We start from the raw sequence: 25,127 nt of genomic DNA on the forward strand, positions 1-25,127 counted from the left end.
CTTGTTTCCTTTTCCCTGGGGCAGCATGGCATCGCAGAGGCACCAACCTGGGAATTCAGAGGGCTGAGATCCCGATCCAGCTGCGAAGGAAGGACTTTCCACCTTTAAAACAGAACTTCTATCACCCACTAGACTCACTTGCCTGCCAGCAGCTGTGCAACCCCATACACGTCTATTAATCCCCCTGATTCTCAGGTGTCTAGCTTGCAAAATCCATCTGATACCCAGACTGAAGACAGCAGGGCTGCACCCGGAGAATTGTGAAGCTTCTCTCAGCTCTAAGATCCAAAAGTCTATGCAGACACAGCTTTCAACTTTGGATTAGAACGAGGTCCCATCTCATGGGCAGAAACTGGGTACAAAGGGATAATGGGCAATCATTTCCTTTCTGTTCTTCAAAGAGAAGCAAGCTTTGAAAAGGAGCGTTGTTCAGGGCTGAGAATTCAGAAATATGCAGGAAGACTACCAGCCAGTTAACCAATGGTTAGCAACAAGCTCTGGATTTGCCCGTTAGTGAAGCTCCGTTAATTCATAGTTCATTTCACAGGCTGCAAATATTTATTCAGGACGCACTATACTCTGGCACTCTGCTAGGTGTTTGGGGAATAGCAATGAATAAAACAGACAAATATATCTGTGCTTGCATGAAGTTTATATGCCATGGTGTCATCCGTTCATCGAACAAGTATGTTGAAGTGCCTACTATGTGCCAGAAGCTGTGCTAGAGACACAAGATGATCTGTAAAGACTGACAGGTTAGTGGACCATTCAGTATAATCTGATGAGTGTTATAATAGGAGTTTTCTATGACTGGGGAATGACAGTCCCAACAATAACAGCCAACATGTAACAAGCACTCACTGCCACACAGTAAGTGCTTATAGACATCACATCATTCTGTTTTAACCCCAAACACTCCCAGGAGGTGAACATGCTTACAAAGGAAAAAACTGAGGCTCAGAGAGAACTGGCCTGAGGTGGCCCAACTAGAAAGGGATGATGCTGAGATTTGCACCCAGACTGTCTGACTTCAGACCCTTGATGTAACTACCATATGATCCCTCCTCTTAAAATCAACCAGATTAGACGATTTAGTGAGTAAGTAACTTACATGAGACAAGTCACAATATCCCAAAGTCATCATTTGCTCACGTCAGGGTTTAGGAATGCAGGACTGATCCTTTCTGTTTTCAGCCTCGGACCTTTGAGAGCCGTCAGGTGGATATGCCAACTCTGACAAATGAGAGCAAGCACTTTGGCATGGAAGGTTGGGAAGTATCTGGCTGGACGGGCTATTTTTGGTTCAGAGATGGCTTTGATGAGTTCTACCTCTGCTGCTGCCAATCAGCAATGCCACCTGGGAGGTGAGGCTGCAGCAGTGAAGGAGAAACACAAAAGAGCTTTGCATGGGGTGGGGGAGCAGAATTGCAAATAATTGTGGGGAGCAGGAGGAGGAAGGGAGAGTCATCTTCAACTGCAAAGCCTCCAGCTGTTGGACCCTAAATTCCGCCAGTTCAGTTTATTTCCCATATTGGTTCTCCTCATTCCCTGTCTTCTCTCTCCCATCCCTTTTGGGTCCTGGAGCTCTGCAAAGGTTCCCAGTGCAGCATTCCCCTTTCCCTCCCCTCCGGGCCCTGCGTGGCTTGCTTCTCTGAGCCTCAGCAGAACACACTTTCCATGCTCGCCTCATGGACCAAAGCCAAAGCCCATATCCACTGTGGGATCCCAGCTCCCTGGGTAGTCAGAGCCTCCCGAATGCCAGAGCAGGAAGGACTTGCTCATCACCCAGGCTAGTGCTCTTCAAACTACATCTTATGCAAAATCCCAGTATTGATAAAACAGATACAAGAGGAACAACTGCGGAAGTGTGTGTACAGGGTGGAAGTGAGAAGCCTCCCTGTCTTACTCCATGAGAACTCAGGTCAAAGTTGCTGATTTGGGCTAACACCCCTGGTTTATGGTTTATAGATGACATACTGAGGGCATTGTCCCTCTCTTCCCTTAGGAAAACTTCACAAATATCCTCAGGGTCATTACGGTTCGCAGTTAGCGGTGGTTCCCAATAAGCATATCAATGCAGCTTTTGTTTTGTTTTGTTTTGTTTTTTGAGACAAAGTCTTTCTCTGTCACCCAGACTGCAGTGTAGTAGCAAGATCATAGCTCACTGCAGCCTCAAACTCCTGGGCTTAAGTGATCCTCCCACCTCAGCCACCTGAATAGGTGGACAGGTACATGCCACCACTCTCAGCTAACTCTTTACATTTTGTTTAGAGATAGGGTCTTGCTATGTTATCCAGGCTTATCTCGAACTTGTGGCCTCAAGCGATCCTCCCAACTTGGCCTCCCAGAGCACTGGGATGACAGGCCACTGCACTTGACCTCAACGCTGCCTCTTCATGGGACCTGAAACAGTCCCCAATGGTTGCAAGCAGAAATACTCGCAGAATTTGGGGGTGCGGTGAGAATAACTACCTTGAATACCACCTGATGCAGTGGACCACTTCCTCCTTGGGGACACACTATCTTCTGTTGACTTCTGGGATGTTCCCAGTTCTCCTTCTCCCTTGGCTGCTCCTTCTCAGCCTCCCCTGCTGGTTCCTCCTCTTCCGTCTGGCCCAAGAAAGGGCCTTGTCTTTGGTTCTCTTGCCTCTTCTACACTAAATCCCTCAGTGACCTTGCCCACCACATGGTTTTTAAAACCACCTACATGCTCTCAACTCCCACATTTATATCTCCAAACCATCCTCCCTCCTGAATTCTACATAATCCTGAACGAATATCCAATGGCCGGTTAACATCTCTCCTTGGACACCTAAAAGGCACCTTGAACTTTCCATGTCCCAAGCTGGAGCCCTGATCTTCCTGCCATCTCCAAACCTGCTCTTTCCATGGTCTTTCCCATCTCAGTTTATGGCAACTCCCTCCTCCACGTTGTTCAAACCAAAAACCCTTGAAAGTCTTCCTTGACCCCTCCTCATTCCCTCACACCCCACAACCAATGTGTCAACACGAGCTTGTTGACTCCACCCTTTAGTGACAGCCAGAAGCCTCTTCCTAGCTCACCTCCACGGCTACCCGCTAGCTAGGCCACCATCCTCTCCTGCCTGGCCTATTGGAAGAGCCTCCACACACTCCTGTGCTCTTGTTCCTCTGAAGTTCATCTTCAGCCAGACCTGCCAGCCCTTCCTCAGAACCCTGCCATGGCTTCCCAGTTCACTAGGAATGAAAGCCAAAGTCCACAAGGGCCTATGGGGCCCTGCCCAACCTGGTTTGCTATGACCCTGTGTTTTCACCTCCTCTGCCTCTTGGCTCACTCAAGTTTCTCCACCTCAATGGGTTACTGGCTATTCCTGCCTCAGGGCCCTTACACTGGCTGTTCCCTCTGCCTGAAACACTTTTCTCCCAGACAGCAACATGATCAATTCCCTCACCTACCTCATCTTTCCACACCAATCTCATCTTTGGAGTGAGGCCACCCTGACCATGCTGTAATTGCAACCATCCCCTACTGTCCCTATTCCACTTACTCTGATTTATTTTTTCCATGGCAGGTGTCACCTTCTAACACTTTTACTTAAATAGTGTGTTTATTATGTAGGGCCTCCCCCACTAGAATTAAGTTCTGTAAAGGCAATGATTTTTTTCTATGGATTAATGGATGCCAAGTATCTAGAACCATACCTAGTACATAGTAGGCTCTCTAGAACCATACCTAGTACATTTGAGTAAATGATTGAATGAATGGTTATTTTACAGTTTACAAAGCACTTTTATATCTGAGGACTCCTTTGAGCCTCAGAACAATCCTGGAAACCTGGTATATTTCTTATCTCCATTTTTCTAATGAGGAAACAAGTCCAGAGAGGTTAAGTCACTTGCCTGAGATCACACAGCTTGTTCTAAAGTGGGCCACATGTCCCCTTCTGGTACTAAACCTTCAAGCGCTGTCTCATCTGACCGCACTGATGAAACCTCTCCAAAGCCTCGGTCCCACCCAGCTCTCTCCTGCCTCCCTAACCTTGCACACCAGCTTGCTGATGACTGTATTCGCAGCTGCAATGTGTGGTCTGCTTATTTGTCTCAGAGGAGCATATGAACTCTCTCTGCTTCTCTACAGACCTACAGACGGTCTGATTTAGACATACAGTTCCAGGCTACCTTCTGACCCTAAGACCCTTCTCCAGAACATAGGAGGAAGCGTTATACACTGCCCCAACTCCTGCCTTTTCTTTATACACAAAGGACAACAACTGGACATTCCATAGGGAATGAGGGAGGGGGTGAAGGCAGCAGGGAGGGGTGGGAGAGACCCTTTGCAGATCAAGCAGCAGCTCTCCTTCTTCTTCCTTAACAACCACGGGCTGAAATGTGAGGTCGCTAAATGCCTCTTAATAACGGCTTCTAGTCTCCTACTGAGAAATTTCTTTCTGGCCTAAGCAACAGGCACAGCTACAGCAGCTAGTTTTATGGCTGCCTCATCCACCATACAAAGAATTGCGGAATTGGCTCATGAGTGCTCCTTTTGCACAGGCTTCTGGGAAGCTCAGCAGTGGCACATCTGCAGCCCAACCCTAGCAGGGCACGTAGGAGAACAGGGCTTTGCCTCTGGTCACAACACAGCATGGCCTGGCCTGGAAAGACTCACACCTTTTCCCCGCCTCCCCTCACATGTGCTCAGGCCTTGAGGCAAGATGGCCTGGGTTCAACCCCAGCCTCTGCTGCTACCCTCCACGCAATCTCGGGCCAGCTGCCTCACTTCTCTGCCCACGACAGGGGTGATGTTTCTCAGGCCAGGTGCCTGAGTAAAGTACTCCTCAGTCATCTTCCATGATTTCTGAGTCAGATCCCTCTCAGATCGCACATTCCCTCCTCAAGGCATGGTGATTAGAAACACAGGCCAAGAACCAGGCGCAGAGTCCCCGCTCTGCATCTTACTAACTGTAGGACTTTAAGCAAGTCTCCCCACCTCTCCCAAGTGTCCTCATCTGTAAAACAGAGATGATAACCATACCTGTCTCATAGAGCAGCTAATGCTCTCCATTAATAAACTGGTGCCGGCAGTGTGGCAGATGCTCAGAAACATCAGCTTTTACCATGACTATGTGCTGGGCTTCCTGGTTTTCCAAAGCATGGCCTCATTAGACACTTGCAACTCTACCAACACCAGAACCTGGTGTGATCATTATTTCCAGCTCCCATGTGAGGGCAGTGAGGTTCAGAGAGGTCAGGAGCATGAGGTCACACAGCACGGGCCCACCCTCCTGGGCCTGAGCCAAGCCAGGCCTTCCTATGCACTACGGGGCTCAGGCAACCTCCTGCCCCAGCACAGGCTCCCAGCTGCCCCGCGAGGCTCCACATCATGGGGCCATCAGAGGCCGTGAAGGCGCCAGCTTGCTCCTGGTCTGTTTCCTTAATGCATAGCTCTCATGCTGGGAGACAGAAAACTTAGAGCGCAGCTGAATCAGCAAGAGCAGCCAGCCGACCCAGGTGAGGAGAGGTGGGGTGGGGAGGGGAGGGGGAGAGAGGCCTCCTGCTGGCCCCCCACACTCGCCCCTGCCCTCCATCCACCATGGCTGCCACAGCAAGCTGAACAAGAGGCCTATCGTCTGTCCCAACAATGGTAGCTGTAGAATGGCAGGAGCAGGCAGAGGGTGGGGAGGGCTTCCAAAGGGAAGGAGATTGAATCGGAGGCACTAATATGGGGATGAGATTCCCTGCCCTCTGCCTTCTGCCTGCCCTAGTGGTGCAGACTTCCGGGTGGGAAGGAGGAGCTCCAATCACCGTGCACAGATCAAACCCTTACCACCCCACCCCTGCAGGCTTCCCCACCACGACACCATGACACCACGACACCACCAGCACCAGGTGGAGGAGGCTGACAAGGAGCCTTCCACCTCGGAATGTCTGGTGTCCCAATCCCCACTGTAAGCACAAGGGAGGGGCAGCTCCCCTCCTCACAGGCACTGTCCTGGACCCACCCCACAGTCTAAGGAAGCTTCATCTCCATCAAATGCTCCTGGCTCCGGGAACCTCTCCGGAGGAGCAACTGTCACAGGTACAGTTTGATATCTGTGTGACTATCTGTGAATAAACTAAACCCACCTCAAGCCCACAAGCTCCATGAGGCCAGGAAGCACCTGTGGCTCTGCTTAGGAGGGTGAGCCCAGCCCCCACACTTCAAAGTCAGCATAGAGAAGGCTGAAAGGGGCTGAGGGAGGAGGCAGAGAGAGACAAAGGCTGTGCCACCTCCCCAGTACTTGCGGGGTGGCAGAAGCATCCAGAGAAAGAAAAGAGGTTAATTTAGGCCTGGCGTGCTTCTTGGGCACATCATGACTCCCTGGGTGGTACCCTGAGCTGGGATTAGGAAGGAACAATGACACGCGCCACCCAAAGAAAATCAGTTAATCCATGCAACCTCAACCTCGGAGGCAGGCACCGTACTTGAAGATTTCACTTACCCCTCCTCGAAGCTGCCTCTCTGATTTGCTTTCAGATATGAATGCACAGGGGAACTGTTAATTTGATTCTGCATTTAGCACACCTGATCTTCACAGTAATTGCTTTCATTGGTTCAGCCACGATCTAATGGGCTTCCAGACTAGCATTTATTTTACTGTGAGATGTATAGTCAAACCGGAGATATTACAGCCAGATCGTAAATTAATCTCCAAACTGCTGTGGACAGTGCAGGCTCTCATCCCACCGTGCTTCCCACGAGTGATCTGGTTTAGAGGAGACAATACATCACTGCAGATGAGAGGGCCCTAAAAATGCAGAAACCTGGGATACCAGTTCCAACTCTGCTGTGTGATCTTGGACAAGACAGTATCCTACTCTGGGCCTCAGTTTCCACATCTGTAATACGTGAGAGTTAAACCAGATGCTGCCTTGGAATAAGGCATGGTACAGTGAGAGGAAGGTTGAATTTGAAGTCCCTCAGATTTAAATTCTATATGTTTTTAAATTGAGTTCTCTACTTATTAACACCTGGCAAGTGCCTTAATGTGTCACAGCCTCAGATTCTTCTTGAGCAAGATGGGGATGATGACAGTACCTAACCAGCCGTCCCACATTCACCCTTCCAGTCCGCTCTCTGAACTACTGGCAACATGATCTTTGTGGAACACAAATCTGATCATTGCATCTTGCTCCTTAAAAGCTTTCAAGGGCTCTCCAGTGCCCTCCGTGAAAGCCTGCTTCATCTGGCAGATGCTTAGACTAACCTCTACCAGGCTCCCCTCCCTACCCTCTCCCATTCCAGTTGCACTGGCCATTCTACCTTCCTCACATGCTCTCCTCTGCCACAGGCCCTTTGCACATGCAGTTTGCATTCATCAAGTGTTCTTCCTACCTTTTCCACCAACTTGGCCATGCTTCAGCCTCATTCAAGCCTCACTCAAGCCTTACTAAAGGCTCACTTCCTCATTTCCTTAGTGAAGCCTTACTCCCAACCACATCAAGAGCCTTGGCAAAGACTCTTCACAGCCTATATGTCTCTCCTTCGTAGCACATGTCACCAGTTTGTAAATTTACAACTACATAATTCTTTGATGAATAAATTAAACCCAGCACAGGCCTGTGAGCTCCATGAGCTCAGGGACTGTATTGCTTAACATTCAATGCAGTTGCCTATAGAAACAGTCATAATGAATATAATAAAACCCAACAATGGCCAACATATATGAAGCAATTTCTACATGTCAGGCACTTCCCAACAGCTTTAAGAATTAGGTTTCATAGGCCAGGCATGGTGGCTTACGCCTGTAATTCCAGCACTTTGGGAAGCCAAAGCAGGCATATCACAAGGTCAGGAGTTCAACACCAGCCTGATCAACATGGTGAAACTCCATGTCTACTAAAAATACAAAAAAAAATTAGCCAGGCATGGTAGCACATGCCTGTAATCCCAGCTACTTGGGAGGCTGAGATAGGAGAATTGCTTGAACCCAGAAGACGGAGGTTGCAGTGAGCTGAGATCATGTCAACTACACAACAGCCTGGGCAACAGAGTGATACTCTGTCTCAAAAAACAAAAAACAGAAATAATTAGGTTATTCACTTATTACTCTCACATAACAAAGGGGAAGACTGAGTCACAGAGGGGTTAGGTAACTTGCCTGACATCACACAGCTAATAGGTGGTCAAAGTCCAGAAGTCTGGTTACTGACAAACTATAGAAACCTTTTCAGTCACTCTGTAAATGAGCCAGCATCCAGGGGGCAGTTCTTTTGGCAAAGAGGCTGGCACAGCACAAGCACTTATTAATAATAACGATGATTGTTAACAGACATTGAGTATTTATGATGTGTCCAATATTTTTCTAGATGAATTAACTCATTTTATTCCCTCAACAACATTTTTTTTTATGAGGGAGAGCTATTATTCTCCTTACTAAGCAGATGAGAAAACTGAGTCTGGGAAAGATGAACTGACTTGCCTAAGGTCACCTGGCTTGTAGGCAATAGAGCCAGAATTTGAACCCTGGTCCACCTAACTCGAGAGTCTGGGAAAAATCCAACTCTGTGATTCTCAGGGAGGACCAGACTCAGTCTCCTCTGCAGCAGAAATGGAATCAATTCTCCACTATGCCACAGTTTTCTGAATTCAGTTCTACTTGTGAGAGGGCCTGTGCTTCTTATGTCACTGAGCCCACCCAGCTGGGTAGGGTATGGAGGGAGCTGTCACCTGGAGATGATAATGCCAGCTATTTCCCCAGGGCCTCAGCTGAGGAGGCTATGCTGTGATCTGATGGATAGCTGGGAAGTGACTCATGGGGCAGCCAGGGAGAGGGGAAGCCGGCAGGGACTAAAAAAAGACCAAATATTATGCACAAGGACAATCATCAACCATAACCACCACCACAAAGGCAAGCCCCGCCCTCCACCCCACACGCCCCTTGGGCTGCACTGGATTCCTGGAAGCCTCCTGGAGGCCTCTATGATCCAGATTTCACCACCTGGCTGTGGCAGTTCAGAGCACAGGCTCTTGAGCCCAAATCCTAACTCTACCACTTTGTACCTGTGGCATCTTGAGCTAGTTGATAAACTTTTCTGAGCCTCAGTTTCCTCCTCAGCAAAATGGGGATAAGAAACAGTCATTTCACAAGAAGAGTGTGGAGATTCAGTGAAGTCATGTGTGTGGAAATCCTGAAATAGTCCCTGCTTCAGCAATTGGTAATTCCCCCCCGTGGATAAAATGTGGGAGACGGCAAAGGGAAACAGACACGTAATACAATTTCCCTGGAGCACCCACCAGTTTAGATTTACATTTTACCCAAGGACGGAGAGCTTCATACCTATTCAATGTTAGTCCACTTTCAGCATAGAATGATACTATCAAGAGCAATAAAGATAAAGATAACAGTTATTAAGTACATATCATGAATGAGATGCTAGAATAAACATTTCACATCGATTATATCATTTTAATCCTTACAAGCATTTTATAAGGCAGACTGCCAACTACCTAATTCAGATCTGGATGGCCACTTGCAAGCCATGTCACCTTAAGCAAATTTATTGAACCCTCTGTTCCTCAACTTCTTGTCTGAAAAATAGGGATAATAATAGCATATCTGCTTCATAAGGTTGCTGAGATGGCTAGCTGTCTATCAAATACTTATGCCCCTCTGATAGTACAGAATTGTGGCTGTAGATTGCTGCCCTGCCAGAGACCATAATTTCCAGCCCCCTTATATCTAGTGGAGACCATGTGACTGAGTTCTGGTCATTGGAATGTGGAAGGAATTGAGACCCATACCCAGGATGGTATCATAAAAACCTCCCACACAATCCTCCACATTCTCTATCACCCTCATTGAGAGAAGTCTCTGGGAGTTATGTGTCTAAGAGCTTCCATCAACTTCCAGAGACAGAGCACCTCTCTCCCCTGCCATCAGTTGGACTCTACCTGAATGAGAAAGCAGCTTTTATTGTCTTTAGCTGCTAAGATGTTAGGATGAACTGACCCATCAGCCAGCATCACCCTAATTAATATAGAACTTAGTTCCAGAACTGGGGTGCTAAAGACACGGGACACTGGCTTAGAAGTCAGGTAGCAGGTTATATTAGAGCCTGAAAAACTGGAGATACATGTGATACAGAAGTAAAATGTCTCATTTAACTGTCATCTATGATAACTTAGTAGTCAGAGCTCATGCCTATTAAGCCTCTAAGCTCTATAGAAAGAGACTGGAAAAAATAATGGTAGTAGTTTGCTAACTGTTTCTGGCTGAGTTAAGCAAGGTACTAGGGAAAGAGAAGAACTCAGGCATAAATTAACCACTTAGAAAGTAATATTAGAAAGGAATAGTGGAGAGGTCAAAATAGACAACTATGTCTAAATCCCAAACAATAAGAGTAAAGAGAAGACATTTAAGTGAAATAAGTATCATATTAAGAATATAAGCTTGCCGGGTGCGGTGGCTCACGCCTGTAATCCCAACACTTTGGGAGGCTGAGGCGGGTGGATCACGAGGTCAAGAGATCGAGACCATCCTGGTCAACAAGGTGAAACCCCGTCTCTACTAAAAATACAAAATTGAGCTGGGCATGGTGGTGCGTGCCTGTAATCCCAGCTACTCGGGAGGCTGAGGCAGGAGAATTGCTTGAACCCAGGAGGCAGAGGTTGCGGTGAGCTGAGATCATGCCATTGCACTCCAGCCTGGGTAACAAGAGCAAAACTCCGTCTCAAAAAAAAAAAAAAATACATATATATATATATATATATATATATATATATATATATATAAGCTTTCTACCCAAGCCTGATGGCCTCAAGGTAGCTGCCATTAAATTTAGAGAGAAAGAGAGGTATAGGGAAAAGGAAGTAATAATCCGGGCTTCAGAATTAAGTCTAGGAAATAACTTTGGGTGTGGCTACTGGCGTATTAGACATCATAGATGAAAGTCCTACTAAGTTGTTGAGGGAATTGCATTGCAAAATCTATCAACCTTGATTTTAATAGTCTTTACTGTTACAGGATTAAAACAATCCTCGGACCCCCAGAGATTCAAGGGCAAGAACTAGGTCACAAAAGATTTAGAGCCCCCAAGAAGGCCATACTCCCCATGACCAACTTCAGATGTGGCCAAGGAAAATAACAAAGAAAATCCTCCTACCAGCACAGCTGAGAGTGTGAACAATGAACCAGCAAATTCCCATCAGGAGAAGAATCAGGACCTAATCCAGGAACTTCACCCACTGCTAAGATACAACCACACAATGCTTACTTGGCAAGATTTCATGACTACCGAGGACCAGTGACTGCCGGGTACCTTCTATGATTATCTTTTCCAAATGGGAGTTTCAAGATGGTTATCCCACCCTGCTCAGATGTGGGATATGGAGGCAGAGTGGCAGAAAACGTGTTCGTTTTGGCTCATGGGTCCCTGGACCATGGTAAGGTGCCACACTCAGCTTCATGGATAGGATTGAACAACATCCAATGACTATGAACTTGAAGTTGGAAGTAGGGATCAGATAAAATGTGGGTTCCTCCCTTAGGGAAAAGAGAATGTGTTTTGTGCATAGGAAGAAGGAGGCACACGGGTACTAGTGGTCAGAGAGCCAATGATACATCTGGTCAATGACATGTGGACACAAGCAATGTAAGTCCCTCCAGGCTTAACCTATACCGCCTTTCCTAAGCTCCTCCACACTCACTGTCAATCTCTACCTATTGGCTGGATGAACTTCCAAGGAAGGCGCTGAAGGCCACATGTAGAAGATAAAAAAGGCAAATTCTACCTAAATGACCCTCCTGTCTCCTGCAGCACCCCTCCTCTCCCAATCAGAGTTTAAGTGTATAAGAAATTAATTTCTATTGTGTCAAGCTACTGAGATTTTGGAGCTGTCTTTAATAGTAGCTGATGAGGCCAGGTGCCATGGCTCATGCCTATAATGCCAGCACTTTGGGAGGCCGAGACGAGTGGATCACCTGAGGTCGGGAGTTCAAAACCAGCCTGGCCAGCATGGTGAAATCTTTTCTCTACTAAAAATACAAAATTAGCCAGGCATGGTGGTGCATGCCTGTAATCCCAGCTACTCAGGAGGCTGAGGCAGGAGAATCACTTGAACCTGGAAAGCAGAGGTTGCAGTCAACCGAGATTGCTCCATTGCACTGAAGCCTGGGCAACAAGAGTGAAACTTTGTGTCAATAATAACAATAATAATAGCTAATGTAACTATAATGTTTATAACACACAAAGCTCTTAAAACAGTAATAAGAGCATGTAATAAGCTATAAAAGTATAGCTATTATTACAATGCCCATTTTACAGATAGGGAAACTGCAGCTTACATGTGTAGCTGACTCTAGAGTCAATTACTATTTTATATTTACCTCTCAGTAGATAATAATCAGACCAGTTTCATAGGTTAGTTTGGTGCCTGGCTGAAGGTCACAAAGACAAACAGACTCAAAATTAGAAGCCTTCTATTCAAAGTTCATCAGCACCCTGCCCTTGACCCCAGGTCTTCAGGTTAGCGCCTCATTGTTTAACTTTGTTATTTTTATTTTATGTTTCAGGAAACAGCCAACTTCAAATGTCCCAGCACTGAACTAGCAGGTCTGCACAGAAAACCAAATAACCCTCTACTGACCCAAATTCCAGGGTTTAATTTACATCGAGTCAGTTAATTAAAACTGTGTTCTGTGAGCACAGACACTGCTATGGCTGGCTCTTGAGATAGTGTTTGCTGTGCCTCTTAAAACGTTGGGTTTCTTCCGTGGCATTTTTGATCCAGCAGAGCAACACTGCACCACAGAACAGCATGACCAGTTTAGGGACAGGAAAACAGCTGAGCAAGCATTTTGTGCAGAGGCAACAGAAAAGCAAAAGATCTAAAAACCAACCTACCCACCACACCCACGCTGGCAGGCGAGGGCTCGTGGTAATTAATGTTTATAAAGTGACTGGGGATCCCTGAAGTGAAAGAAACTATTCAAAATCCCCAAAGTATTATTATTATTATTATCACCAGCCGGTATAATCTGTTTTTGAAGGAAGCCATTATTATCAAGTGCCTACTATGTGGCAGGTGCTTTTATAAACTGTATCTGATTTAATCCTTGCAATTGCCCTTTGTGTTCAGTTTGGGTTTTCTTCCTTTTTAAGATACAACCTCTTGTGTTTTGTAATCCTAACTGTACAGATGAGAAAACTGAGTTCAGCAAAATTAAGTCACTTGCTAGAGAATGGTAGAGTGAAAATTTGAAGTTGGATCTAAGTCTAAGGTCTTTCTCTCATTATTCCATACCATGTCTTTCAGTCTGCCCTTCAAATTGCACATTTAAAACAAAATTTAATTCAAGAATGTCAATGGCTCTTTTTGGTGTGTCTTTTTTTACTGAAGTATATTTCACAGTACAGTAAAATGCACAAATACTAGGTTTACCTTTGGATGAGTTTTGAGAAACGCATACACCTCTGAACCTACTTCCCAGTCAACATAAGGGACTACTTCCAGAAAGTTTCCTGGTGCCCCTTCGCTAAAGATAGATACCATTTGAAAATACAGCTAGTAAAATAAGCTACCTTTAAAATATTTCTTCTTTTTTGGTAGAGATGGGCTTTCACTATGTTGCTTCGGCTGGTCTCAAATTCCTGGCCTCAAGCAATCTTCCTGCCTCAGCCTCTCAAAAAGAAGCTACTTTCCTTTGACCAAAGCAATCTTTTTGTGACCCTGGCTACAGGGCTGTGCCCGTGGCATCGATCCTTGAGGTGGGCGTACAAGTTATTTGGTGTTATATTAAAAAGGGGATCCAGTTAAAATTCTGGGTCTTGTTGGCTCCATCCACCCTGAGCATGTGGGAATGAATGAATCTGGATGTGATAGAGATGAGAGACACCATCGTGCCTGGATTATCACAACTGTTATCATCATTTTAGCACCTACCACGTGTCAGCACTGGATTATAATAGCCTTAGACACATAATATCATTTAATCCTTGTAATTATTACCTCGATTTTCCAGCTGAGGAAACTGGAGCACAGAGCGGTTGGGTCACATACATAAGAACATACAGCTAGAAAATGGCAGCCTTGAAATTCAAATCCAAGAAGTCTAACACCAGAGGCCATTCTCTTAACAACTGACTTTATGGCTGATAGGCAAATTTTAAATGCCTAAAATTGAATGAGCTGGGTTACATTCATTTAACAAGCAGTAGAGAGCATCTGTTATACAAAGTGCCAGGCACTGTGCTGAGTGATATGGAAAGAGACACAAAGATGAGTAAGAAGGGAGAAGGGGTTGCATCAGGGAAGCCTTCACAAGGAAGCCAGGAAGACCAACTCATTCTTGAAGCCAGGTCTTCAAGGATAAGTAGGAACTGGCCAGCTCTACAGGAGTTTAAGGTACAATGACTAGCATATACAAAGGTGCAGTGAAGTACTTCTGCCCACTCCTTACTCAGCTCAATCAAGTCAAATTTTTAAAACACCACAGAAACATCAATGGGGTCCCTTAGCTGATGCCCCAGCCCTTCAAGACAGCTGAAAATGAACACAAAACTCCAATTCTGAAGAGTTTTTACAGAACCACAAAGTTTATGCCCATAGCAAGCCCATGGATGTGATTTTTGAGAGCCCCTTAGCCTTCTTTCACTTTCAAGCCAATTATCTTTTGTTTTCTGAGTCCAGTCCCACGTGACTAGCTTTACAATTCCTTAGCCTGGGCAGTTTCATAGCAGCAAATTAGAAAGGTGGACAGGTATAGAAAGGGCAGTAAAGGGGCAACAAGAGAAGCAGAACTTGGAGCCAGTGCCTGCCTGTCGTCCTGGCTACCCTGCTGAGGTGGGAGGATTGCTTGAGCTCAGGAGTTCAAGACCAGCCTGGGCAACATAGCAAGAGCCCTTCCTTAGAACAACAGTAACAACGAAGTAGAAAAACCTGCAAAAATGATTCAAGAAACTCAAAAAGCAATCGATTCTTTCAGGATATCACCATGCTATACGGTACAATAGCTTGCTCAACTCAAACAGGCATCTAATAAGCTCCAACTGTGTACTAGGGCCTCTCTTAGGCTTAGCAGGGGACAGAAAAACATGTAAAATCCAGTTCTGCCCAGTTCCGTTTGAGAGGAAAAAAAGGTATATAAATTGGGACACGAAGAATGTCAGGCTGTGAAAGGTCTCTGTTCACCTGTGTAGGTAATAAAGGGCAGGTGGAATGCCTGAAGGCAGGGAACTCATCTGTCACTAAATAGTCATACACACAGGGGTTGAGAGTATGGACTCTGGAACCAGGCTGTCTGCATTCAAATAAGCAAGATACTTACTTAAGTTCCCTGTGCCTCAGTTTCTTCTTCTATATAATGAGGATAATAGTAGTACCTTTTCAAGAGGTACTGGGGATAAAATGGGTCAATATACAGAATCCTGGTGGATACATGTTAGCCATTATTACGTCTTACCACCGCTTGCTCAGACCCTAGCATTTAGCAACTGCAATAAGTATCAATGAACAAATGAATTCACAAATGAATAAATAAGTAGTGCTACCAAGTTAAAGGAGGGGAAATCTAGTAAGTAAGGTATTTTGTTCTTAATGAGGCTTGCAGATCAGAAAGACTGCGTACAAAATAGTTTAAGAAAGAGGTTTGATGTTTAATGTATGATTCAGATACCTAAGGAATTAATCACTTTTTCCTTAACTCTTCTGCATAAATGACCTGACATTTTAAACAAGCCCAAAGAAAAGAGATGAAGAGATCACAATGAAATTATGGTATATAGTATACCCAGAGGAGGCTGAAGGGGCCCCGAAACCCAGGAGTTAAGCGCTCTAGTATGGGAAAAGCTGTGATGGCAGCAAACCCCAACCGTCACACACTCACCCTGCCCAAAACCAACTCTGTGGTCTTCTCCTTCCTTAAATTATACTTCCTCCAAAAAGGATAAACACAAAAACTGTTTTTAAAAGATGTTAAAGTTCATAAAAGTAAAACCGATTTGAAAAAAAAATATAGAAGCTACTAACACAGAGCTACAAGAGGTGTATTACATATCTAGCCCCCTATTTTCCAGATGAGGCGACTGAGACCCAGTGATGTAAAGTGACCTGCCCAAACTCACAACTTCAGGAGAATGGCAAAGACAGAGGTGGAGCAGGGTGCCCAGATTTCCACACTAGAGCCTCCCAAAAGAAATATTGAGGGAGAAAAAAGAGGAGGTTCCAGTCCTGGAAGGTAGGTAAGGAGTTGGGTGTCAGGGGCAGCAAAGGGTAAAAGATGATTGTCAGGAAAGCCACCAGGAGGTGGTTAAGCCCCTCTGTGCTTTTTGGTGGGGTTAGGGTTTCAAGCAAAGAGCAGTCCCGTCCAAAACTCCCAGATTTTGCAGGTGAATCCCCGCATTCTGAAGAAGCACATACAAAGCCCAATGCCTTCTCCCCAGATGTTTCCATCTTAATCGAGATTTCAGTGTGTGTGTGTGTGTGTGTGTGTGTGGCCTCGAAGATATCCTCTCTTTGAGGGTTCTGCCCTTGGCTGGCAGCAGAGGGGGAAGGGCTCTGGGAAAGAGACCCCGAAGAGTCTCCGAGATCAGCGTGGATTCCGCTTTCCAACACACACTGCCCCCTCACCCCGCAACACACACAAACACACACCCGCTTTGCGCCTTCCTTCCCCTCCCCCACTCATGATCAAATCCAGGTGAAGGGACTGAGAGCTGCAGGGTCGGTTTCCAAACGCTTCCGCTGGAGCCCGGCGCCCCGCGCGCCCGCTGGTTCCTGCGCACACTCACAGGCACACTTACACACGCACAGACGCGCGCGCACACAGACTCTCACACACGCACATGCACACCCTTGGCACCGCCCACCGCATTGATCCTCCAGCCCCCGGGAAACAGACAGGCAGCAACATGAATGAAATCTGCCCAGAAAGACTGCATTTCAGCTCCAACCAAGCAACCTCTGGCCAAACCACCGAATATGTAACAAAGTTTTATTTCGTCTTTAGAGTCTCCAGTTACGCTTCTACCATTTCCTGTGGAAAATTGAAGCTTTGAAGTGTCTAGCCCCGGCTTTCGCAGACGGGCAGGACCGCCAGCGCGAGCTTTCGAAAACAAGCGCCCCGGCCCCACCCCCTTCAACGCCAGAACTGCGGGTTCAGACCCACCCAGGTCAGGCCTTCAAAACGGTGGATGGTGGAGAGAGGATGATAGAACCTGCTGGAAACGACGCCCTAAGCTGACAACCCTCTCCAGAACTGCCCCCTGTCAGCTCCGTCCGGCCCAGATCCCCAGTGGCGTTCCTTTCGCCAAGTGGTGAGAGCTGCAGCTCCCTGCCAGAGGGAATGGAGAGGCCCAGAGCTGGGAGGCTGGAACTGGGGTTTTTGTCCATCCCGCAGCCCCCACCAGCTATGTGCTCCGGCCCTCAAAAACTGCTCTGGAAAAACTTGGCACGGACAAGTCTTTCCGCACCCCAGTTTCACCACACACACCTCTCCGACTGTCTAGGCAGAGCAAGCTCTCAACTATTCAGCTCGTAAGACCGCCAGGCCCCTTCTTCCTTGGTGCACTGAGTGACCCCCTCCCCCCGAGGGCGTGGGGGAAGTGGGAGCACTAGGCTGCGGAGAGCGGAACGCGCCTCCTCCCAAGTCCTAGGGAGCCAAATTCATGCGCCTGGGGAAGTGGCATCTTCAAGGTCAAAACCAACAGTGCTGGGGTGGAGTATATGTACTAAGTGCAAATGATCTCAACCCTGCTCCAAAAAATGGTGCTGAGTTTTGCTCATTGCCTGCTGGAGGCAGCTGTCGCCCCGCCCCGCCCCGGGGGCGGAACCGCGCGCTCCCGGACCTGGGACCTTATCAGCGGGGTAAAGTACGTGCACCAGAGTGCAGGAGGGAACCGGCAACTCCTGTTCTGGCTACCACGAGCCCGGCCGCTTCCTCAGCGGCTTGGGATAGGAGCGCGTGGCTGGGAAGACGCGGGAGGGGGACGCGAGGCAAACTTGCGCCAAGAGTTAGCCAGGTTGGGTGGGAGGGAGTGGCACCCGCGCAGCCACTTACCGCTGGCGTTCTTCCCGCAGATGAGGTGCTGGTAGGGCTGCAGGAGACCCCAAATCTCCGAGTCATTATTGACCGTGTGCTCCAGGGTCTCCACGGTGAATTTGGGTGCCTCGTGGAGCGCATGGTGGTGGTGATGGTGGTGGTTGGCGGCGGTTGCTGGCGGGATTGCGGCGGCCGCGGCGGCCGGCGGGGCGCAACAGCTGCTGCCCCCACTGGCGCTGCTGGCTGCGCTGCAGGCGCCGCCGCTCGCCGCTCCTCCCCCGGGGGCCTCCCGCTCTTTATCCGCCGCGGGGGCAGCACCGGGGCCCGAGCTCTGGCCTGGGCCGGAGCCTGAGCCTGACACAGGGCCACTGCAGCTCCGAGGCACCCCGGAGGCCACGACCCGCGAGTAGATGTCCCGGAAGAGGCTCTCCATGCAGGCTGTCAGGTAGATGGCGGCGTGCTCGTGGATGCGCAGCGCCACGCGGCTGTCCACCATCCAGCGATACACGCGGCCCACGGAGAAGGTGAGGCCGCAGCGTGCCGACTTGCCGCGGCCCAGGCGGTCGCCCCCGGCGCTGCTCATGTTGTAGAGGGACAGTGCGGCCAGCGCGGCCGCCGTGCAGTGCGCGGCCAGGCCCCAGGACAGCACGATCTCCATGGCGCTCTGGATCTCGTACTTGGTGCACTTGGCGAAGCGCAGGCTCAGGCGCTGCGCCTCTTTGGCGATGCGCACCAGCGCCCTGCTCACCAGCGTCGACAGCTTGGCCAGCGCGTCCTTGGGCAGGCCGCCGGGGACCGCCGGGCCTGCCCGGGGATCCCGTGAGCGCAGCAGCAGCGTCTCCAGCTCCTGGAGAGTCCAAGGGACCTCGTCGAGGTCCGGCAGCAGCCGCGAGCAGTGCTGGCCGGCGCAGTCCAGCCCCTCGGAGTCTTCCACCAGGGCAGTGTTGACGGTGTCAAAGCTGTTGTGCCGGCTGTGCATGGAGTCAGCTAGAGGCGGCCAGCAGCTCCCGCCATACGGGGACGCCGGGTGAGAGTCGGAACAGCACAAAGACAAGTTGGAGGAGCGCACCGAGTCCGCCGCGCCACCATAACCCGAGTCCAGCGTCAGATCCTCCAGTGTTCTCACCACGGGCTTCTTACCTCTCCTGGCCATCGCTGCGCCACTTCATGCTGCAGCCGCCTGGGAGCCAAGGGGAAGGAGCGGCGAGGAGCAGCGAATGCCGCGGGGCGTGGGGAGAGCCGAGTCCGCTCCGCCTCGGCTCACTTTTCCACCAGCCGCTGCTACCAACTGTTACTACTTTCGGCTGCCTCCCCGAAACGCCGCCGCTGTAATACACAGAGCAGACCCTGGAGTCATCTTCCAGAGTCCGGGCCGGAGCTGGGCGCACTGGGGAGCGAGCCAGGCCGGGAAGGAAGCTCCCCCCGGGGCTTGCCCCTTTCTTCCAAAATAAAAAGTGTCTAGACCGCTCTTCCCCAAGCCCGGCTGGACGCAGAAGCCACCGAGCGCCGGCCACGGTGTTCGTGGGACTGAGACCACCCCAGACGCCGCCGCCGCTGAGCTCCGGGCTCCCAGCTCCTGGCTCCCAGCTCCCGGCCCCGGCTCGCTCGGCGCCAGCCTGCCCTGCACTGAAGCGCAGCAACGGCCGCGGAGGCTGCAAACCCTGCGGAACCCCAGCAAACCCCGGGCAGCCAGTGGGACGGGCGTATGCAAAGCAGGGCCGGAGGAGAGCCAGTGGAATCGGAGAATGCTAATTACCTCGCCTTTTTCTAAAATCCCTCCTCTCCATGCGGCGCCGCCCCTCACACACGCCCCCGGCGGAGACCGAGACTGCAGGAAGTGGGGAGCAGTGGCCAGCGAACTGGGGAACCCTTGCGAGCGTAGAGACGCGGATGCTGCCCTCTGCTGCTGTTCCTGCCCTCAGGCTCCTGGAGGGTGGTGGGTTGGGCCGGTGACCTCCCCACCGAGATGTGCTCCCCACAGCGTTCACAAAGTGCCTGACGGTCGCTCTCTCCCCTGCGTTTAGGATTTCACTCCCCCCACCCCCACCCCCACCCCCCGTCAAGGCGTGTAACAAGGTTTTCCTCCCTCTCTATCACCACTTCGGGTACACAAACCAATTAATGTGGCCCTCTTTCAGCTCGCGTTTGCTCCAGCATGGATGGAAATAAGCCAGGCGAGCGGAGACCCGGGGCGAGGGATACCACTGGGAGGCCGGATCTCCGGCCTTTAGCCACCTGCCACCAGGGCTCATTAACTCGACTCCTTTCAGCAGCCAGGAGGACCCTGCGCCCTGCTTCAAAGTCCTGGGCGTGAGCTGCAGGGAGGGCTCACGCACCACTTTGCCGTCCTGGTGGATATCGTTCCGAATAGCTCGGCCTTTTTAAAAGGAGTAAATTTGCTCAAAGGAGAATCTTCTTTTCTGACTTAAGAAAGATATATATGTGTGTGTGTGTGCGTGGCTTAGCTGCATTCCAGTGTCAAATAGCATGGTGTCGTCTACTTGTCTGTCCCCACCCACCGGGGCAGAAACCATATCTTATACACATGGGGATTCCTAGCTCCGCACAGAGTGTCTCTCAGCTTAGAATCCCCTCCTATAGGAAGCCCGCCTAGATCCCACAACGCTGGCTTTGGTTCTTCCACTGCCTTCGACCCATTCTGTGGTTGCTGATTTTTGGGCTCTTGCAACTAGGATGCAAAAGTCTGGTTCCTTGTCTGGACCCACACTGGGCTAGGGGCTACCATGCATAGTCCTGGCACAGCACAGGGGCTCAGTAAATATTTGTTGTAAATTGATGAAGAAAGGAAGAATATGCTTTTAAACTGTTGATTTGAATGGTCAACAATGGTCAACAGGTGTATGCAATACGTTCGACATCACTAATTATTAGGGAGATGCAAATCAAAACCAGAACGAGGTATCGTTCACACCTGTAAGGATGGCTATTGTTAAAAAGTCAAAAGATAACAGGTGTTGGCAAGGATGTGGAAAAAAGGGAACCTTTGTACACTGATGGTGGGCTGTAAATGAGTATGGCCATTGTGGAAAACAGCATGCAGGTTCCCAAAGATAAAAATAGAACTACCATGTGATCCGTCAATCCCGCTTCTGAGCATACACCCAAAGAAAATACAATCTCGGCCAGGCGCAGTGCCTCATACCTGTAATGCCAGCACTTTGGGAGGCCAAAGCAGGCAGATCACTTGAGATCAGCAGTTGGAGACCAGCTTGGCCGGCATGGCAAAACCCTGCCTCTACTAAAAATGTAAAAATTAGCTGGGCGTGGTGGTGCACACCTGTAATCCCAGCTACTCAGGAGGTTGAGGCATGAGAATTGCTTGAACCCAGGAGGCAAAGGTTGCAGTGAGACAAGATCACACCACTGAACTTCAGCCTGATGACAGAGCGAGACTCCATAAAAGAAGAAAAAAAGAGAGAGAGAGAGAGAAAGAAAGAAAGAGAAAGAAAGAAAAAGAAAGACAGGAAGGAAGGAAGGAAAGATCTCTATCTTGAATAGAAAAATGCACTTCCATGTTCATTGTAGTTTATTTACAATAGCCAAGATGTGGAAACATACTTAAGTGTCCATCCACAGCTAAACAGGTAAAGACAATGTGGTGTGTATACATCTGCAATGGAATATTATTCAGCTCTTAAAAAGAAGGAAATCCTGTTTTCAATAACATCATAAACTTGCAGAACATTATGCCAAATGAAACATATCAGACACAGAAAGACAAGTACTGCATGATCTCATTTATATGCGGAATCTTAACAACAACGAAAAAAAGTCAAACTCTTAGTAACGGAAAGTAGAATGGTGGCTACCAGCGACTGGGGAGTGGGCAAAAGGGGACGATATTGGTCAAAGACCAGAAACTTTCAGTTGTAAGATGCATATGTTCTGGAGAACTAATGTGTAGCATGAATATAGTTTATAATAGAGTATTATATTCTTGAAATTTGTTAAAAGAATAGATCTCACATGTACTCATCACACACACAAGGTAACTATATGAGGTGATGGATCTGTCAATTAGCTTGATTGTGGTCATCATTCACAATGTATACATATGTCAAAACATCACATTGTATACCTTAAATATAGATAATTTTTATTTTTCAATCATACCTCAGTCAAGTTGGGTCAGGGTGGGAGTCATAGACTTTCTCAGAAAACCTTGTTAATTTTCTCACGTTCCTCATACCTGTGAGCCTCAAATCCACCATCACCTGATAGCTGCCATTCTAATATACAAGCTGATCACCTCCCACTTTGACTTGTAATATCCTACCAATTGGTCTCCTGCTCTCCTGCCCCTATCTTCTCCAAACCATCGAGTCCAAGAATCTTCTGAAAGCCTGGTTCTCATTTTATCATTTTTTGTAATTATCAAAAAAGAAATTCAAAAGCTCTCCATTACCTTCCAGATAAAGTTTCTACTGATTAGCTGGCTTTCAGGGATCTGTTTTCAGATCTCACTCTGCTTCCAGACTCTTTCCATAATATCTTAAACCTTTTATAATGGAGAGAGGGTCTTTCATGATCTGAAGTCCAAAGTTAAGTGTTGGCAAGGAAATGGAGAAAACAGAACCTATGTACACTGATGTGGAGAAAAGGGAACCCTGGTACATTGATGGAAGGAAGGTGAATTGGTACAGCCATTGCAGAAAGCAGTATGGAAGTTCCCTCCCCTCACCAAAAAAAAAAAAAAAAAAAAAGAATACAAATAGAACTACCGTATGATCCAGTAATGCCACTTCTAAGTATATATCTAAATGAAATAAAATCTCAATCTTGAAGAGATATTTGTACTTCCTCTCTAGGGTCTCATCACACCAGCCTTCTGAACACACACTCACACTCATGTAGACACATAGTTATACACAGATACATTCACACACCTACACACAGATACACAGAAACATGAATGTACTCATAGGGAGGCATACTCACATATGTATGCACCCTATGCTGTAGCCATCCTGAAATCGCTCACTGATTTTCCAAGGTAACATGTTGTCTCTTGCATCTGATATGCCTTTGCAAATGCTGCTCCCTTTGCTTATGGCACTCTTCTCCCACATCCACTTCTCCATCCTTCCTTCTCAACCAATAACATTCAGATCCAAGCTTAGCTCCACTGTGAAGTTTTCCCTGATCTCCACCAGCCCTGGCCTGGGAAGATGTTCTGTCTCTGAGCTTAGGGCTTGTTCCCAAGGTCTTTCTCTCTTCTCTGCTTGTTTCCCTGGTGATCTCACCCACTCCGTGCCTTCAGTTACCATCTATCTAAAGTGATGACCACTCAGTAGAGTGCAGGCAGCAAGAGAATCCTCATTTTCTTCATGAGCTCATGGAGAGGAAAAAAAAGAGACTGAAAGCAATGGGTTGTATGTTGACTCTTTATTCTACAGCACCGGGTTGACTTGTGTTCCAGTACTACCTCTGCCGCTTTTCCAATCACATATCCTGAGAGATTGCTCGTTCAATCCCTTTGCACCTCTATTTCCTTGCCTTTGAAAGGATCAAAGTAATCACACTCACTTTATGGGGTTTCTGGGATTGGGGAAGGGGGATTATATGAGATTTTAAAAAGTACTCTGTAGGATTTAGCACAGTGTTCCACCTTGATCATAACCCTATAAATATCTGTTAATAGCTCCCACATTTTTCTGTTTTCTGTAATAAGCACTTATTTCTTATAGAGTCAGAAGAAAAATAAAACAAATGTTTCATTAAAATTTCAACTTATCCTTCAAGGCTGGGCTGCAATGCCACTTCCTCTAGGAGACTTTGCCATTTCTCAGTAGACATGCTCTTTCCTCTTCTTATGATATAAATGTCTTCTCTCCCCTTCCAGATGGCACACTCCTTAAATGCAGAGATCTTGCCCATAGCACAGTGTTAGTACCAATGAATGTGATCCTTAGAATTATGGATAAACCAAAGCACACGTCCATTTGGTTGACAAAAGTAAATCACTCATGATACTGTGAAGCAACTGGGAGTGCGTGACCCCACACACTGATAATAATAAACACCTCAATCAAATGGTAAGTATTAGCCCCATAGTATTTGAAAACTCAGTGCCTGCACCCACAAAAAATTAAGGAAGTTTAAGTCACCCCAAATCCCATCCCATGGAGGTAATCAACATTAATAATTCCCTGTGGTATTTCCTTCTTGTCTTTTTAATTAAGCATATATATTTTAACATAGTTGGGATTATTCTGTAAATTATTTCACATTGTGATTTTTCCTCAAAAAATTTCTCAAACGTTATAGTATTATAATTTCCCCATGCCATCAAGTATTCATCCAAAATTCTCTCTCTCTCTCTCTCTCTCTCTCTCTCTCTCTCTCTCTCTCTCCCCACCACCCCGTGTATATGTGTGTCCGTGTGTGTGTGTGTGTGTGTGTGGCTACAAGATATTTCATTGTATGTTTATACTTTAATTGGTGTTCAGATTCCCAATTTGGTTATTTCTGCTTGGTGTAAGTGATGCTGAGAGGACACTTTTTGTACCTTAATAACTGATATGGTTTGGCTGTGTCTCCACCTAAATCTCACTTAGAATTGTAATAATTCTCACATGTCAAGGGCAAGGCCAGGTGGAGATCATCGAATCATGGGGGCGGTTCTCCCATACTGTTCCTGTGGTAGCGAATAAGCCTCACGAGATCTGATGGTTTTGTAGATGGAAGTTCCTCTGCACAAGTCCTCCTCCTGCCACCAGGTAAGACATGAGTTTGCTCCTCATTTGACAGCCACCACGATTGCGAAGGCTCCCTAGCCATGTGAAACTGTGAGTCAATTAAACCTCTTTCCTTTATAAATTACCCAGTCTCAGCTATGTCTTTATTAGCAGTGTGAGAACAGACTAATACAATAACTATTCAAAACTACCAGTAATATATGTTATCCTTTAAGAAATGCTACTAGACAATAAATACATACTAAGGATTAAAAATATTTTTAAAAACAGAAATTAAATTGCTGGGATTATTTTGCCTACCAGATTGGCAAAGATCTATAAAATCAGTGATGATGAATGTATGTCATGACAGGGCATACATTTGAGGAGGGTAGTTTACTAATGTATCAAAATGTCAATGAGATATAAAATC

The 25,127-nt window shown here is 47.6% G+C and overlaps 1 protein-coding gene across 3 annotated transcripts in view; it reads right to left on the bottom strand.

The window, feature by feature from the left end:
* ABTB3 (ankyrin repeat and BTB domain containing 3) overlaps window positions 1-19,711 on the bottom strand; it is a 345,548-nt gene extending 325,837 nt beyond the window's left edge. For all 3 annotated transcript variants that reach the window (XM_039472338.2, XM_039472337.2, XM_074402288.1), the window contains exon 1: window positions 18,015-19,711. In XM_039472338.2, the coding sequence (XP_039328272.1) occupies window positions 18,015-19,149 (1,135 nt within the window). In that variant the 5' untranslated portion in view covers window positions 19,150-19,711. The remainder of the gene's footprint in view (window positions 1-18,014) is intronic.
* Between the last annotated feature and the right edge of the window lie 5,416 nt (window positions 19,712-25,127).

The sequence above is a fragment of the Saimiri boliviensis genome, chromosome 7 (assembly GCF_048565385.1).
Source record: "Saimiri boliviensis isolate mSaiBol1 chromosome 7, mSaiBol1.pri, whole genome shotgun sequence".
In the NCBI taxonomy this organism is placed as follows: domain Eukaryota; kingdom Metazoa; phylum Chordata; class Mammalia; order Primates; family Cebidae; genus Saimiri; species Saimiri boliviensis.